We start from the raw sequence: 16,538 nt of genomic DNA, 5'->3' as shown, positions 1-16,538 counted from the left end.
GTAACTGAATATCTTTTGGATTTTGCACAACACTTGACATTTTAAAACATCCCCTTGTCCTTTTAAGGAAACTGGATGGATAATTGTTTGACTACTTTCTGATTATTTGATCATTAAATAATTGTTAGTTTCAGATCTACTTACAGCAAAGAGGAGACACAGAAACATACTCTTGAGTTTAAGGTTTTTCAGGAAGAATTTGAGTCCCATGCCTCAACCTACTTTTTCTGGCATTTTCTGTGAGTGGGTTTGTTTGTGAGACTTCTTGGTGGATAATTGATTTCTGTGGTTGTTAAATATTCATATAGAGGCTGCACTTCTTCGTCTGTAAGATGGAAAATTAACATCTTGACTGTTACTTTTCTCAGCGGGTCAGTCATTTAGCTGTTTTGGGGATTTGTTATCTTCTTCAAGATGTCCTTCAGTGGGATTTACCGTTTAACAACTTGTGCTGAGTGTTTCTGCTGACAGAGATTGAAGTGTCTGCAGATAACAGCGGCCAAAGGTCACTCATGTTGCTGGTAATTGCACTTGCTTCAGCACAAACAGTCGTCTTCTTCAGTGAAAGCTGTTTGAGACTTTCTGCTGTCACAATTCAGGCTTATGCAGAATATCTTGTTGTGTTAGACGTTGATTACAACCCATCTGTGTCTGTGTGTGTGTGTGTGTGTGTGTGTGTGATGAAACCGTCAATTACTGTGTTTTTCGAATTTCCGGTTTTAAATGAAACCCTTAATTTTGGCCGCACTTTCTCTTGTTCAGGCTTCACATGTCACTCAAACAAATACAGCAATTCAATTGACTGACAGGCTGTAATGTGGACGCTGTTGGTTAGTCAGACTTAATGGTATGTGTGTTTGGGAGGGGAAGCATTTTAATATTCCCCATGATGTATTATTTTCAAGCCTTGTGAGATTACCTTGTACAAACCCACTCTGTTATTTCTCTCTGATATCAAGGAATGTCTTTCTGTCCCTGACCTCAGTATGACATGTAACACTGTCGCTGCTCTTTAATGGTGTGTTCAAGGAAAATCCTCACTTTCAGGCTTCTGTTTACTTTTCAAACCTTTGACCTTTGTGCCCAAAACAGCAAATACTTTAACTTCCATCAGACAGAGACTCTACTTTTTGCAGAAGTAGAACCGTAAAAAATGATCAGAAGTAAGTATTTCCTACTTTTTCAGTAAATTCCTAATATTTTGGCTTAAAGAACAAATTATGGTCAATTTTAGGTTTATATTTGTGTTTAGTGAGTCCACTCGGAAATATTTCCACGCTTTAATGCTCAAAAAGGTCTTTATTTTCTCATACTACCTCTTTTCACCCTGAAACCAGAGTCTGCTCTGATTGGTTGGCTGCTCGAGATGTCCCGCCCCTTATCCTATCACGTTCAGTATGTTGGAGCGCTAGATCTGGAAAATCGTGACACGTCTATCTGCAGGACGTACAGGTAGAAACTTCCCTTGTGGAAGGGAATCTGCGCAGGGACAGAATGTGGTGTTGCTTCTGCCAGAGTGACATTAGTTTGTTTTCCCTCTGCAAACCTTTAATTGGCTTATGAGTGGTATTTCTTGAAATAATAACAAACCTTGAAGTCCAATATCCTATCCACATTGAAGGGGAACTGTTTTTTCTAGAGGCCATGTTTATGTAACTGCCCCCCCCCCCCCCCAAGGGCTCCACCGCTGTCTGTTCTGGAGAGCCTCTTTTATCCCAAAAATGTTTTTCATGTTGTTATTACCAGCAACAAGAGCAACACGGCCCTGTGTGTCTCTGCGTGTTTTACATTTTCTTTTACAGACTTCTTGGAATCAGCTTTTTTCTGAGGAAATAAGTTTCATTCTGAGCTGTGAAACACAACAATATGTGTATTTTTAATGATGTCTTTTACACTGGGTTGCGTTTATCTTTATTATTGCTGTTAACAGAAGGTGTTCTGTGGCTTAAAACCAAAACTAAACCCGGCTGATTCGAGTCACCGGCGCTTTGAAATGTGTGTTCATTGTCAAATGTCCTTGTTAGGGCTGCAGGTTATTATTATTATTGAGTAATCTAACAATTGATACCCCAGTAGTTCAGTATTGTTTCATATCAAAAATATCAGTACAAGGTATCCATCGCCTCTCCTCAGAGCAGACTGTCCCCACAGGAAATTGTTCAGCAGAGGATTGCAGCCCCAGGACGAAGCAGATTTTTAGAACGTCTGGTCACGAGTTTTTGTTTCAAACAGACCTGATACTCTTCTTCATCCAACCACACTGAGACCTACTCTGATTAATTAATGACAAACTTACTGGTGGTTAGATATTGGTTGGAGCTTTCACACTTCTTAAACTTGTGGTCTTTGCCGTGTGTTTTGTACCCCCAATGCTTAATTTAGTCCTTAAGGCAAAGCAAATTCCTCTAACGTCAGACAAAGAACCTCTACTATGGATGGACAATGATATTGGCTCGGTATCTGCACATAAAGGCTTTAAATGTAATATTTACATTGGCACAAAATGAACTTTTTCTCCAGTATTACAAGCAAAAATGTTACATGAAAAACAAATGCGGCATGTTTTTAAATGTAACCTAAGTTGACGTAGTTATGTTATTTAGCATTTAGGTAGTTACGGTAGTTTTTATGTTCAAATGAAACATACATACCATATTTCCGTCATATATTCCACATAGCTTTTATACCGGTCTCTTTTCTCGTTCAATGCATTAATGCACCGGACTAGAGACGGCTGTTTATCTTAATGCACTCAACACCGGAGATTTTTTGTTGTTGCTACACTTGAATGTAATCCTAATTAAAGATATAACATTTAAATGTCATATTTGATTAGCCGGAACGAGTAAAAGTTTGACATTTTTGCTCAACAAAAGACTGTATGAATAATATATTACCACTTCTAGATACACACTAAAGGGCAACCTGTCCGGGAAGGGCACTTGTACCTAAATGTTGCACCAGATTTTAGCTTAATGGCCACAATATACTATCTCAAGAGAGTGGTGCGGGAGTGAGTCCTAAAACCCGGAAATGAGTCAGCATTATTATGTGTTCCAGTTTCGTTCTACCACATAAAATACGTCAATAGATTCTCCACTTGTGAATGTCTGACCCTTCTATGTCTTATGATACGTTTCGATAATACTTTCCTGTCAAATCAAAATGGAAAATGTCCAACATCAACACGGACAAAAGCCAAGACGAGACATAAGGAATCAGACATTTAACATAACAATACTTTCACTGAAGACAACAGGCTCAAGACTTACTGCATGTCGGACAGTTGTTACAAGTGTCTAAATAAACTACTAGCCACCTTTTAGTTCAGCGGTTTTGACATGCTACCGTGATAGTACGTTTAAAGCCCAACTGTAGTTTATTGTGCCGTTAATGTGTGGATAATATCCAGCTGAACAAACCATTTAAGTGTCGTAAAGGTTTGTTAGCCACCTTTTAAATTGCTGAAATATTTCAAATGGAAAGGGAGCCCTTGTGATGCTAACTTCTAGGTCGGCCTACAGAAATGCATTCATCACTGCACCAGGTTATCACTGTGCCCTGTGCGTAACATGTTGCAACCCCCTGAACTGTTGCTGATCTCACAGTAGACGTAACCTCACCATCAGTCAGGCTGTGTTCCTGCCTGTGGCTGTTTTTTAATTCTCCCTGTCCGTCCCCGTCGTTCACACCTCCAGTTGTTCTTCGCCCGGGCTTGTTGTAATAATCCCCCTTTATGTCCCTCTATGGACGAGTGGGACGTAAGTACGAGTTTGTTTGACGACTCGCATACCTCACTGCAGAAGTATTACTCAGCGTGCAATGAGACTTTTGTTTGTCTAGGAACGCTTTCAGTTAGTGTCCCTGTGTCTTTGCTCACACTCATACCTACGCACATGCAAACAGACGGGATGTGTAACTCTCTCTGCACCCTGAGGGGCCTACAGATGGGTCTCCTCCCTATCTCCCAGCAGGGGGCCTCTGGTGAAGGAAGGTACGGAGCAGAGCCGATGATCAGATCCATAGAGGGATAAAGCATCACTGAAGGGGATTTAAGGGAGGCAGCAGGGAGAGGGAGAGAATCACACACCCACTCAAACACTCACACATTCACAGTGTGAGAGACTGAGAGATGTCACTGATGTCGGTATGTAGTAAAAGACAGCTGCTTCGGCCCTGTCCTTAGTCACCATCCTGTAATCTAGAAAGCTGTGAGAAACATGGCCGTGCGTAACTATTGACTCACATGTCCTTTGCCAAGATAGCTAACGGAATTAAAAGTGAATTTAAGTTTCTTTGGATAGTACAAATATCATGCACTGTAATGAATTGTTACATACAAATACGTCTGGCTTGTTTTCCATGTGATCTAAGTTAAAGTACATTTCCATTATTCAGATCTTACTTTTTTTTCAAGCTGCCTAAATTGTCAGTCAACTACCTTGTACCTTTTTCTATTACTTAGGTTTTTTAATAACTGAGCAGTCTTTTTTGCTAAAATTCCAAACATTCTTTGTTTCTTGCTTCTGGGATGTAATGATTTGCTGCTTTTCTCTGTTTATATATCATTAGTAAGTGCATACACTTGATTTTTGACTGTAGGACAAAACCAGTAACAATAACGACTCACCTTAAGTTCAGGGTCTTCAACAGGGGGTCCGTGAACCCTAGGTGGAAAGATTAGGAGTAAGTACTATTGTTATATCGATAATTGATGGTTCTTTTGTCCCAACTTTAAATATATCTGACAATTCACATTACAGTAAGATGAATGCAACTTTAAATAGTTGGCATGTTCGTAAAGGAAATGTGATGTATGCATTCTAAGAACAGATGCAGCACATTCGATTTTTGCCTTTTTTGATTCTTTAATGCAATAAATGTGTCTTCCTACCTGCTCATATTGAAGAACCATGACTCTGAATGACTCAGGGGTTTGCAGAGATGATGCTCTTGGCTGATACAGTTATTGACTGTGCAGTGTTTTTCGCTCCGCATGATTGGCAGCGTAAGCACAATGATGGTATCAAGAAGCCGTGACAAAGAGGCTTATCTGAAAGGAGCTTACGATAATGTCAGGAGTACGGCCTTGCAAGACTTAAACCCTTTCTGTGTAACACTGACTGGAGACACCATCAAGAGCACCGGAGTGGTTTTTCTCCTGTCATGTTTTTAGAAATGTCTTTTTTATTAAAGCTTAAAAATGTTTCATAGTAGGTGGGCTCTTTGTAGAGGAAATGTGGTTTCTCTTTTTTTGACAGAAATATATTCATCCTTTTTAAACTGCAGAGTATAATTCTGGTTAAAGACATTTTTGAAGAAATACAGCAGCTGAGTTTCACTGTTTAGTAGTGCACAGTAGAATAACCTTCAAGAAATCAGGAAATCACTCATGAGTTAGAGCAGAATATATTCCTCTGTCCATGAAAAGAGGCTGCCGGATGTGAGCTGGTTGACGTAGTAAGGGCTATTTTTTTATTTCTCGAGTTTTGAGATGTCACCAGCGGTCAACAAGCCTGAATGGACCGAGATATAGATGTGCACAGAGAAGGCCACGCTGCGTTGGACAGCATCCACCTGAGAGGCTGCTTCCAGGTTGTTTGCTCGCACAGAAAGGGCAACTTCATGCAAAAGGTTCCCAGAAAGCAAAGTCGTTCTCCATTTTGATGGAGAAATATTTGCTCTTAAAACCAATGGATCATATTAATGGGAACATTGGGTTGGTTTGTGCTTGCCGTCTAACGCTCTTTGTCCTCGGATGAAAAGGAGGCTTTTGTTTGGCGGTGGAGCCACGGCTAAACCAAAGAACCAACAGTTCTCTGGCAGACGAATAATAGCTGCAAGAGAAAGCTCCGGCAACAATAGCTTTTCTGTTGTTTTCATTTGGTGGAAGGAGCTAACCACTTTCTGTTTGCTCTCAGAACAGCAGGAAAGTTACAGATTATTTCTTGTATATGTCAGCCCAAGGACAGCGCTTTATATCCAATGCTGTCTTCACCGGCTGTCTTCCATACTTGATGAGGTTCCCTCCAGATATTTGCTTCCCACACCTGCTTCTCTACGCAAGGCTCACTGCAGCAACATATGCGGGGATTATATAAAGTGTTGTCTTCAACATTAGTGTTGACAGCTCATAGATTCCTGTTGTGAACCTGGAAGTGTTGGATACCCCAAAGTTCTATGTTGTAAATCTAAAGTAGGAGTCCCCAGCAATTCAAAACTGCCTGATGCATATGTTTGGGAATTTTCACAACCAGCATTGTTAGCATTAATTAGCATTATAGCATATTTGTAAAATGGTTTGAACATGGCTTGGCCCATTTGTAAAATATTGGATTGATTTTGAGGGTTATTGAGGATGCTGAATCCATTGAACTTATTCATGATCAATAGAGGCAGTTTTAATCAGAAAGCGGCCATATTTGTACTCCTGATTGGCCGATTTGAAGAATTTTTAAGTAGATTTTTAAGTTAAAGAGGATGTTGGATTGTTTGTATTGGACAGATTGCTTATCTAGTAAAACATTTGGGGTAGTCATTTTCATCTTGGTATCTCTACACCCATTGGTTGCCACACAACTCTTCCCATTTTTGAACCATTGTACTTATAGCCTAAACTTCAATACATTTCTTACCTAAATCTCTGGGATTCTCAACATTTCCACTACATGCATTTTGATTGTCATTCAGCTGACTTGAAGGTAGTCACCTGCAGCTCATCTGTAATGTCAGGTGGAAATCACCTCCAGTTGTTTTGGCAAATGTTTGTGACTTGATGGTAATTTATCTTTGGTTGTGGTTTAGCTCGATAAAAAAGTTTCTCCACACTCTGAATAAACTCCCAATGCAGGAATATGTGCTCTAGTTAATATTTGATGTTTGTACACCTCAAGGTGAGAGAAAGTTTTCTGGAGGATGATGCTGTTTTATGTAGTGAATAACTTTGAAAATAAGTGAGTGGATTCTCATCAAGTCTAGGAATCTTCCCAAGAGGTAGTATGTGCTGAGGCGGCTCGTTTCTCACCTGCTTTCACTCCATCTCTTCATGTGGAAAGCTGATTTTGCTCACTATTATTGTCCTGTCTTTTAGGTCCTTTGCTGTGCCTTGACCTCTTGACCTCCAATCCATTTTTCATTTGTGTTTCTGTTTTGCTCCGAGAGGTCAATAGAAGGAGGCTATTGGAGAGTCCTTGACTTCAGGTGCAGACCAGTGCTGAGCTCTGAATCTATCCATCTATTACCAGCCGTGACAGATGTATGGTTCTAGGTGTTTCATCATGACAAAATGTTCTCCTGGAAACTCTCTACAGTAGCTTTACAACCACAAAGGCCATTTTAGATGTACTTTGTAAGGTGTCATTTCTGGAATAGCATGGCAATGGGGGAAGATGGAGTCACACAAGTTTACAGGTGGGCAATTGACTTCATAATCGAGGTTAAGTTTGAAAATCGGTGTACTGGTTTTTTGGGTAGGAGGCAGGGAAGGGGCTGTTGGCTTACCACTTTAAGCCATTGGCCCAATTTGGAGATGCAACAGATGTGCTCCCATTGCATGATGGTCTGTAGTTCATCGTTACAGCTAACCGTAACCCTGATAAAGACTGGACTTAGAATGAAATAATAGAATAATATTGTTTGTGTAATTTGAAGATCCTGGGAACTCCGGATCAGTGTTTTTAAGGATCCTTTGATATTGTATAGTCTAAATAGTCAAAAAAAGAAAGAAAGTTATTTGATAATGAGGCCCAAATGAAGTGAATATAAGTGGTTGGATGTCAAGAAAAAGTTCTGAATAATGAACAGTGATTTTGTTCCTGAATCCTGACTTTGATCCTGAATCCTGATCCTGATTTTGGCTATTGACTGGAGAGGAAAAAACCAGCCTTGTCTGAAACAAAAATCAGCATTGATTCAGTTTGTAAGTCATATTGATTGTATGAGTTGTGGACACTGGAAGCAAAAACAACCTGGGTTTTTATAACTTTAGACACTTTTCACAGCATTTGAACGGCCAAAACAGTGAGGCAGTTCCAGGTTTGTGGTGATGTTATAGCTCACTACTCGCCACGGCCTACCTGCACACTTAAGGAACTGCGACTTTTTAAACCTGTGCTTTGACGGGGCAAAATATCAGCAGTGAAATGTAAGAAGAGAGGTTAACTGGTGCGTTACAGAGAATCACATTTTCTGGGTACATAAATGTTTAAGTAAGTACGATTTGAAGTTTTGAAAATGTTTCTGATCTAAAAGAATCTCAAATGTGAGTTTAAGATGTGAGCTGCAGGGGCCAAAGAGGGACGTCAGGTGTAGGTAAGAAGAGAGACGATGGGAGTGTTGAGTCAGTGTTTATGCCTGAGTCACTCTGTGCATATTGAAAACCCACAAGGACAGCATCTCCACCGGCTAATGATTTATCATCAGCTCAGTGTGTGTGTGTGTGTGTGTGTGTGTGTGTGTGTGTGTGTGTGTGTGTGTTGAAGAACATCTTCTTTCATTGGTTCATGACACCGGAAAAACTCAGATAAAAGACTGACTTAAAAAACCGGCATACATTCTTTTGAACCATTTCCTCACCAGCTTCATCCAAGGTAACACTTTTTAATCACATATTTTCACTCCATAATTAATGAAACAACTCCTCTGGAAATTCAGGCTAAACTGTGGCTTTTATTTCTGCTTCCAGTGGAACATAGGATTGAGTTTATTATATTTGAACTCATTTCCTGCTTATGTGTCCTCCCACAGTTGAGGTGTTTCTTGAGTGTAGTGTTAACTGGTGCCATAGGTATTTATCTTGATGATGTTGGTCAATATAAAACAAGTTGCATGCTGGGATTTTGTGCTTTTAAAAAAATGAAAACCTGCAAATATATAAATATTAACAGGAAAGATGTTTACCTATAGAGTATCTATAGAATATGAAATATACAGAATAAGTTAGAATAAACTATTAGACCACCTAACTACTAACAAAATAGCAATAACAAGTTTTGAGCAATCAAGCAATTTAACGGTTTATTTGTATTTTATTATTATTATCGGATCTGTTTTCCTCCTCTTATCCAGGCCCACTTGGAGATGGTTCATTTCCTTCTCATGGATGGAGGATTGTGTCAATCACTTTTCCTCTCAAACACAATTAATGAATGAACCACAATTAACTGATTAGATGCAATTTTCCCGTTAATTTCTGTAAGTGGTTTGATACTTTTCTTTTCTGGTTAGTTAGTCAGTGTGTCAGCTGTTTCGTGGTTCAGTTGCAGAGGGTTCTTGTTAAAGGGGCCCTATTATGCTAATTTTCAGGTTAATATTTGTATGTAGTGTCTCTCCTGCGACATGTCTCCATGCTTTTAATGTCCAAAAAGCTCTTTATTTTTCTCATACTGCCTGTGCTGCAGCACCTGTGTTCACCCTCTGTCTGAAACCAGAGCCCAGTCGGCTCTGATTGGTTAGCTGGCCGGCTCTGTTGTGATTGGTCAACCACTTAGAGTCCCGCCCCTGAATCAATCACGTACAATGTGTTGGAGCGCTAGCCAATAGAAGCGCAAGTGTTGTGTAGTGATGTCATTATGTTACAGAAGTAAACAAAGGAGTCCAGTGGAGGCGTTCGAGGCAGGGGGGCAGGTAGAGAAACTCCCTCTGGTGGGAACACAGGGATTTTTGTCTTGCAGACCATTTACATGCATACCTATATACCACACTACAGGAAAAGGAAAACCCCCCAAAAGAGTAATAAGTCCCCTTTAATGTTTTGTCTGTGGAAGTGGAAACATGCTGATTATAAAAGGCTTGCTGGAGGCTTGTTTTCTAACCTGACTCCTGCACTTGTTCTTTACACTTCTTAGAAGCCCTGAGCTTTTACTCTGACTTTCAGATGATCCTCTGCACACGCTGACATTCACATCAAAGACCGTTTGTCCTAACCACGCAACTCTTTAGTCTGTGATAATTCATCTCTCTTATTCCTGTGCTCTTCTAATCCACTTCACGCTGAGGTGTTATGTTTGGAGACGTCGCTCTCTCTTGTCTTCCTCTTCCTCTCCCGCTGATATAGATGCACAGATTACTCTTTGGGGTCATTTCAGTGTGTGTGTGTGTGTGTGGGTGTGTGTGTGTGTGTGTGTGTGTGTGTGTGTGTGTGTGGGTGTGTGTGTGTGTGTGTGTGTGTGTGTGTGTGTGTGTGTGTGTGTGTTCAATACCACCTTTGAAGTTAGTCTGAAAATGGATGTCTTTAAATATTTAACCTTGCCCAGGGGCTGCTGTATTAATCCACAGAGGATCAGCACAGATCTGTCAGGCTGATATGTGGCTTATCATGATGCTCTGTGGGAATATGAAGGAATCTGAAGCAAAGACAAAGCACCTTTCTGCATGCAGGAGCTTTGTATGTGCTCTTTCATTATGAACAAATAGAGGATGTTCTAGCCAAATCACAAAGAAAAAAGCTAATCAGAAAATAATTCAGAGCCTTGCGGCCTAAGCCGAGGAATTAATTATTAAAAAGGAACAAAGAGATTTATGCACGATGAAGAGTTTTAAATGTCAACTCCATAAATATAAGTCTTCTTTGAACCTTTGTTTACGAGACTAGACTGTGGTTATCCTGCTCTTATCATAAGTAATCAGTCACTGAGAGGTCAAAGAAGTTTGACCACTTTAGGTATTGAAAGTCAAACTTTGTCACAACTTGTTCTTCAAATAAATGTCACTCCTGTATTTCCTCACAAAGAAGTGTATCCCTCACACACACATTCTGTTAAAATGTCAAACACATTGCTTACAAATTGCAGATCTGTGTGAACGACAGTAGTTGTCTTGATAGATCGTGAACAGCTGTGATTGATTTTGTGCGTGTTAGACAGACTTATTAGGGTTTTTCAGGAAGCACAGAGCACACTTGGATTTCTGAAAGAGATGAAAGGATGGAGTTTCTTTTTTTTTTCTGTTGACAGGTTTACCCCCCATCAGTACACCTGTCCAACTGCCTGTGTGGTTGCCATGGTTACACTTGCCTTGAAACCAAGAGCAGCTGTTTTTTTTTACCCCATTAAATCCTGATTCCCTTAAACAAAATATCTGTCCTTTCCCGTAGTGTGTTATATAGGTTTGAGTACATGTAAATGGTCTGCAAAGACTAACATTTCCCTCAAAGTTTCCTCGCTTCTATTGGCTAGCGCTCCAACACATGGTACGTGATAGGCTAAGGACGCGGGAACATCTCTAAGAGGTTGACCAATCACATCAGAGCCGGCCAGCTAACCAATCAGAGCAGACTGGGCTCTGGTTTCGGACAGAAGGTGAAAAGAGGAGCTGCAGCACAGGCAGTATGAGAGAAATAAAGAGCTTTCTGAACATTAAAGCATGGAAATGAGCGGAGTAGGGCCTTATGCGTCATCAGAAATATGTTATTCTTTCTCTCCATCAGTGTCCTCTGTCTACTTAGCCCTACTTCCTACGGGATTAAAGTCACCCTTTTATTTTCACACCATTGCATCTTGTTTGTTCTCTGTCCTTTGATTTTTCCATGGTTCAATCTCCCTCTTTCATCTGGTTCTCAAAATAGCTGTTGTGAATACATGTCGCACTAGGAGCAACGACCATGAGACAGGTTGACAGTTCATGAAGGCAGTAAACAAACCAACATCATTTGTGCAATCAATAACACGGCCGTAAAATTGATTTTCAGGAAACAGCCTTGTCGTGTCAGCTCTTATGAAGAAGAAGAATTAAAGCACATCAATCCAAAATGTTATCTACAAAACTTAGCAAAATACATCCTGCAAAGAAGAGCTGCAAGAATGATTTGACTTATAGATTATTTGGTTGACTGAAAGAAAGGTTTATCTAATGCAAATCTGTCAGGGGATGTTGTTTGAGCATCTTAAATATGGGGATTTCCTTCTTTTTGCTTTTTTTTTTTTACTGAGACATTTAATTCTTTGAACCAATGTTGGAGTTATGCAGCCTGATTCCTAAGTGTTTCATTTTAGAGTTGTGCAGTGGTCTACTAGATTTCAATACTCCTCATTAAAGCTATGGTAGTACACAATGGGCTATTCAAACAACAAACTTCAGATTTGTAAAATGCGCGAAATGCTGAGCCTACAAATGGAAACATGGAATCAAAAGCCTACTGCACTCGTATAATTTTATCCACATGACAAGCCCACACGTCTCTCCAGCGTAGGACCGGCCTGTCTCGCTCTTCTCTACATGACTGTTGACTGCAGACCAAGAGGAAAGCCTGGGATTGGAAAGTGAGGGGGGGGTCCATCTGTGTTCAACACTGAGCAAAGGAGGACCGACACAAAGGACACATTGAAGGACACAGAGAAGGAGAAACAACAAGATGGTTGATACAATGTTGTGGCGCTGAAAGTCTGTCTGATCGTGGGAGACAGTAACACTTCTGTCAGTGTTGTCAGAGGAGGAGGGCTAGGCCGCCAAAACATTAGCTATGCAACTCAGGGAGAGAGAGGGAGATCATGTGAGGAGCGATTGGGGAGGTCGGAGACAGAGAGGACAAGGAAAGAATTAAGGGATAGTTGTTGGGACAGTGTCGAGCAATGGATGTAGGGTAGAGACAGTCTGAAACCTTGACAGATGTCAACATGTCTTCAGAGATTCTCCCAAGGTTGTCGGACATTGTAGTAGAATGACAGTTGCATGAAAACCTGGAGTAAAGGAGCTAAATCAAGACAAGACTTCAAGTGAGGTTTCAGAGAGATAAAGTCTTTAGTCGTTTGCAAAGAGGTTCCTTTGTTGTGTCAGGATGGGTTCCTGCTGCAGCCGTGACCCTTCACTGGGGGCAGGTCACGAGCTGGTTCCCATCAAACGTCACACTACCTGGCCAGCGACGGCCAAGGTGGTCGCTAACGTGGAAGATCATGAATTTTCAACATGGGATCTGACGGGTGACTCAAGGTAAGCCAGCCGTGAAGTACTACAACCTAACAGCATTGACTCCTCTGGAGGCATGGTGTCTGTTTGATCTAAAGAAGAGGTTCTCTATGGAGGAAGGAGTTGTTTCCCTGCTGTGCGTGAAGTCGATAACTGCTCGTTAGCTTCTTTTTTTCCCCAGAAGAAACACCGCTCCCTTCGGTACAGTACATCGCCTTGCTGGCATGTTGTAAAACAAGTTGTGTGTAGCGCAGTTTGTCAGCTTTATGGGATTGTAACGGGACATAAGAGACATAAAGCTAGACTCGCACACACTGTGCAGGCTGTGTCTGTTAGTGAGTGTTATGTCGCTCCAAATGCACACACCCAATAACACACACACACAGATCCCCAGCTGAATGCAAACATAAGAATTAATTCAGCCTGACAAGTGCAGTATGACAGCTTTAGTGGCGCGCTCAGCACTTTCCTCAGCTGCACTCTGCTGGTCACACCATTAAAAAAGGAGTATTGCCTCCTGCTGTGGGACACGGGCAAGGCTGAGGAAAACAGCCGTGACAGAGGAGGATGTATTGTACTAGATAATATAAACTGTTACCACATTAATCTCTCGTTGTCTTGCAGTAGTTGTGAATTTATTACTTGAACAAGACATGACCTGACATCAGTTTGGCACAATGCTTCAAGGCTCGGATACACATTTTTCCTTTTAAAAATCCATGCCTTTTGTACGTAGGTGAGGCTATTATTTTGTTCAAATTTCTTTGATATGTTGGCTGTGGCTCAGGAGGTGGATGATTGTCCCCCAATTCAAGGATCGGTGGTTTGGTCCCCAACCCCTGCAGCAACATGTCGAAGTGTCCCTGAACCCCAGATTGCTTCCAACAGTGGTCTAGAAGACTGGAAAACACCATATAAATGCAGTTACCAAAACACCTTGACCAAGATCCCAGGAGTTACCTACCCGTTGGATCCTGAGCTTTGCTGACTGAGGAATTTGACTAGTGTCAGCAAATCTTTTACAAAATCCTAAGTAAATGACAATCAGGTTATGGGTTGCCAGGGGAATGCTAGCAGAGACATATGGTCAGTCTGATTCCCTCAGAGATGGCCTTGAACAGAGATGATGTACGGTCCTAGAAGATGATCCAACACCCTTCTGGATATGTGTCAGTAGTATCTGAAGCAGGGGTGTCCAAACCTTTTTCACCGAGAGTCAGTAGAGGTGAGGTATGTTGCTTCGTAATTCGTAAGCTAGCAAAATCAATCAAATGTAGGCAAATTATGCTTGATAATTGAACCAATCCTACATCCCAGCTCTGCACAGGGTTTCATTTATTTTGTCGCAGCTCATTCTAAAACAGAAGCTTCAGATTGCTTATAATAAGGGGAAATATGAAGGGTCATTTTCAAGCTTGTTATGTAAAGAAGTTTTTAGGCTTTTTCCTGTCAACTAAGATTTGTTAGAAAATGTTTTCGACTTTATTTGGAAAGTGGGCTTTTTGAATTTGCTGAGGGCCAATACAAAATGGCTTGCGGGCCGCATTTGGCCCCAGACAATAGTTTGGACACCCCTGATCTAAAGTACAAAGGTGCGTAACAGTCTCCACTGAAGTTATATACTGTAACTCAGCCAGAAGGGCCCGTCAGTTCATTCCCTCTTTGGGTTTTCTATCTATTCACTGACCTGTTTACCTTCAACTGGGTTTATATTGGAAGGATAGGCAGTTGGGGTTTCTCTGTTTTTTGGAAATAAAGTTTTCTCTACGTGGTAAAAAAAACATGTGGGCCAGATGCAATCTTAGAAACTCAATGTCCAAATGTGCCTCCCAAAAATAATTTGAATTTCAAAACGCCTTTGTGAGGATTTGCATCAAACCAAAGTACCTCTATTTTACATTTAGAGAGCTGAACGTGTGGTCTACGGTGAATATGTAGACTGTGCTGAGGAGCTTAATACACCAGCCTGGTTTATTTATTCTAAATCAAACGCAGTGGCTGGAAACGAAAATGTGGTAGAGAGAGATAGGTTTTCTTTATTCCAGATATGAGAGGTCAAACATGATGTGGAGTGGATGGAGGGTCACTATTCAAAAGCAGGTTTCAAATGACTGCCAATAGATGTATTTGATTAAAAGGAGTTCTAGGTGTAAAAATCAGATGGGTTAGATTCTGGGAAACATCGTGGTTCGGGTTAAAATGATGACTTTGTTAAGGTCGGATGGGATTTAGTGCCATGGTTATTGGAATACCAACATTATAAAGGTTAAGAATAAGGTATATATGGAAAAACCATGGTCGTGCTTAAAGAAATGTTACCTCTTGTTTGGAAACAGGTTGTCATCCATCCACCCGGATCGCCTCCTATAATAACATCCAATGACTTCCTCTTTTACTCCTGTCTTTAAGTACTATGTCCACATGAGACCTTTAACTACTTGGATGTAAACATAGGTTGGTTTGTAGTGTACAGTTGTAGTTTTGTAGGCGAAATTGCATTCCTTCAGACAATGCTCCATTTCAGAGGCAGAGGACACATCCTACAACCGTTTTCACAGCCTGTAAATTCAGTGTGTGAAATTGGTGGAATAGTCCTTTAAAGAAACCCTATTATGCTTTTCCCTTTCTTGTTGTGTTTGGTTTTTAGTGCATGTAAATGGTCTGCAGATGCTACAATCATTGCAGCATGTGAACATGTCACAGTAGAGGCACACAAATATAATCTTGAAACCTAAAAGATAATATGGCCCCTTTAAATACTGTATTAAGCTACTCCACAAACTACTGCCTCCAGCACCCCCACAGTCTCGCATCTTTCCTGCACAGTCAACCTATTTTAACTTGACATGTGTTATTTTTCAAGCTGTGTTTTGAATTGTAAATGTTCCAGCCTCTTTAAGTGCGATTTGCCTGAAATACAGAAAGAAACGACTAGTGCACAACTGGCTAAGTGTTGTAAGAATACACATTTCTGTAATAAAACACTGTATTAACACACAAATGCAAAGTACATCCATTGGACGAAATTATTCAGCACTCCTTGACAGTACACACAGATTTTTAATCCTTAAAAATGCATGAGCCGGTTTCTGCTTGCTCTTACTCTCTCTGGTTTCGTCGTAATCATTTATGAAAGCCGAGATAACGGGGTTAACCGGCAGCTCTGAGCGTTTAATAAGACAGCCACGGCAGACACCACAGAACAAGAAGGTCTCATGTTTGACACGGGAAGCACTTTGTTCTCTGAGCGTTCCTCTCGCACCGGTGGAGGGAGTTTCTCTCTGGAGGCGTCTCATCTTGACAGCTTTAATGTCTGTCACGTGGCGGAGGGCTGTTGCTTTTGTACCTGGAGGTGTAGTCACTTATTCAGGGGGAAAATTTAGCTTATTAATGCTCTCCTTCATTACCCAAAATTCAAGATAGGAAGGGCTTGCCTTTGATTTTTCATATTCTCCTACCCCTCTGTCGATTTGTGAAGCTTTCTGATTATAAATATTGATTTAATCTTGACAGAAATTGGAAACGGTTGTCACTAAAGTCTCCCTGAAGGGTTTGACCTGGTTGGATGTCAGGTTTGTTTATGCGGTCTCTCCAGTAGTCCGTCTCGTAAATGGTAAGTTCCTGTGGTAGATCAAGAC

General features: G+C 40.9%; 1 protein-coding gene across 5 annotated transcripts in view; it reads left to right on the top strand.

Moving 5' to 3' along the window:
* plekha7a (pleckstrin homology domain containing, family A member 7a) overlaps positions 1-16,538 on the top strand; it is a 129,864-nt gene that overhangs the window by 3,143 nt on the left and 110,183 nt on the right. The window contains exon 1 of one of the 5 annotated variants that reach the window (XM_063907253.1): positions 12,449-12,924. The exons of the other annotated variants lie outside the window; for them this stretch is intronic. Coding sequence (XP_063763323.1) covers positions 12,773-12,924 — 152 coding nt within the window. The 5' untranslated portion in view covers positions 12,449-12,772. Of the gene's footprint in view, positions 1-12,448; positions 12,925-16,538 lie in introns of those variants that run through there. 5 annotated transcript variants of the gene reach the window in all.

This window comes from Eleginops maclovinus, chromosome 2, assembly GCF_036324505.1.
Source record: "Eleginops maclovinus isolate JMC-PN-2008 ecotype Puerto Natales chromosome 2, JC_Emac_rtc_rv5, whole genome shotgun sequence".
NCBI classification, from domain to species: domain Eukaryota; kingdom Metazoa; phylum Chordata; class Actinopteri; order Perciformes; family Eleginopidae; genus Eleginops; species Eleginops maclovinus.
This window is presented reverse-complemented; position numbering and strand designations above follow the sequence as displayed.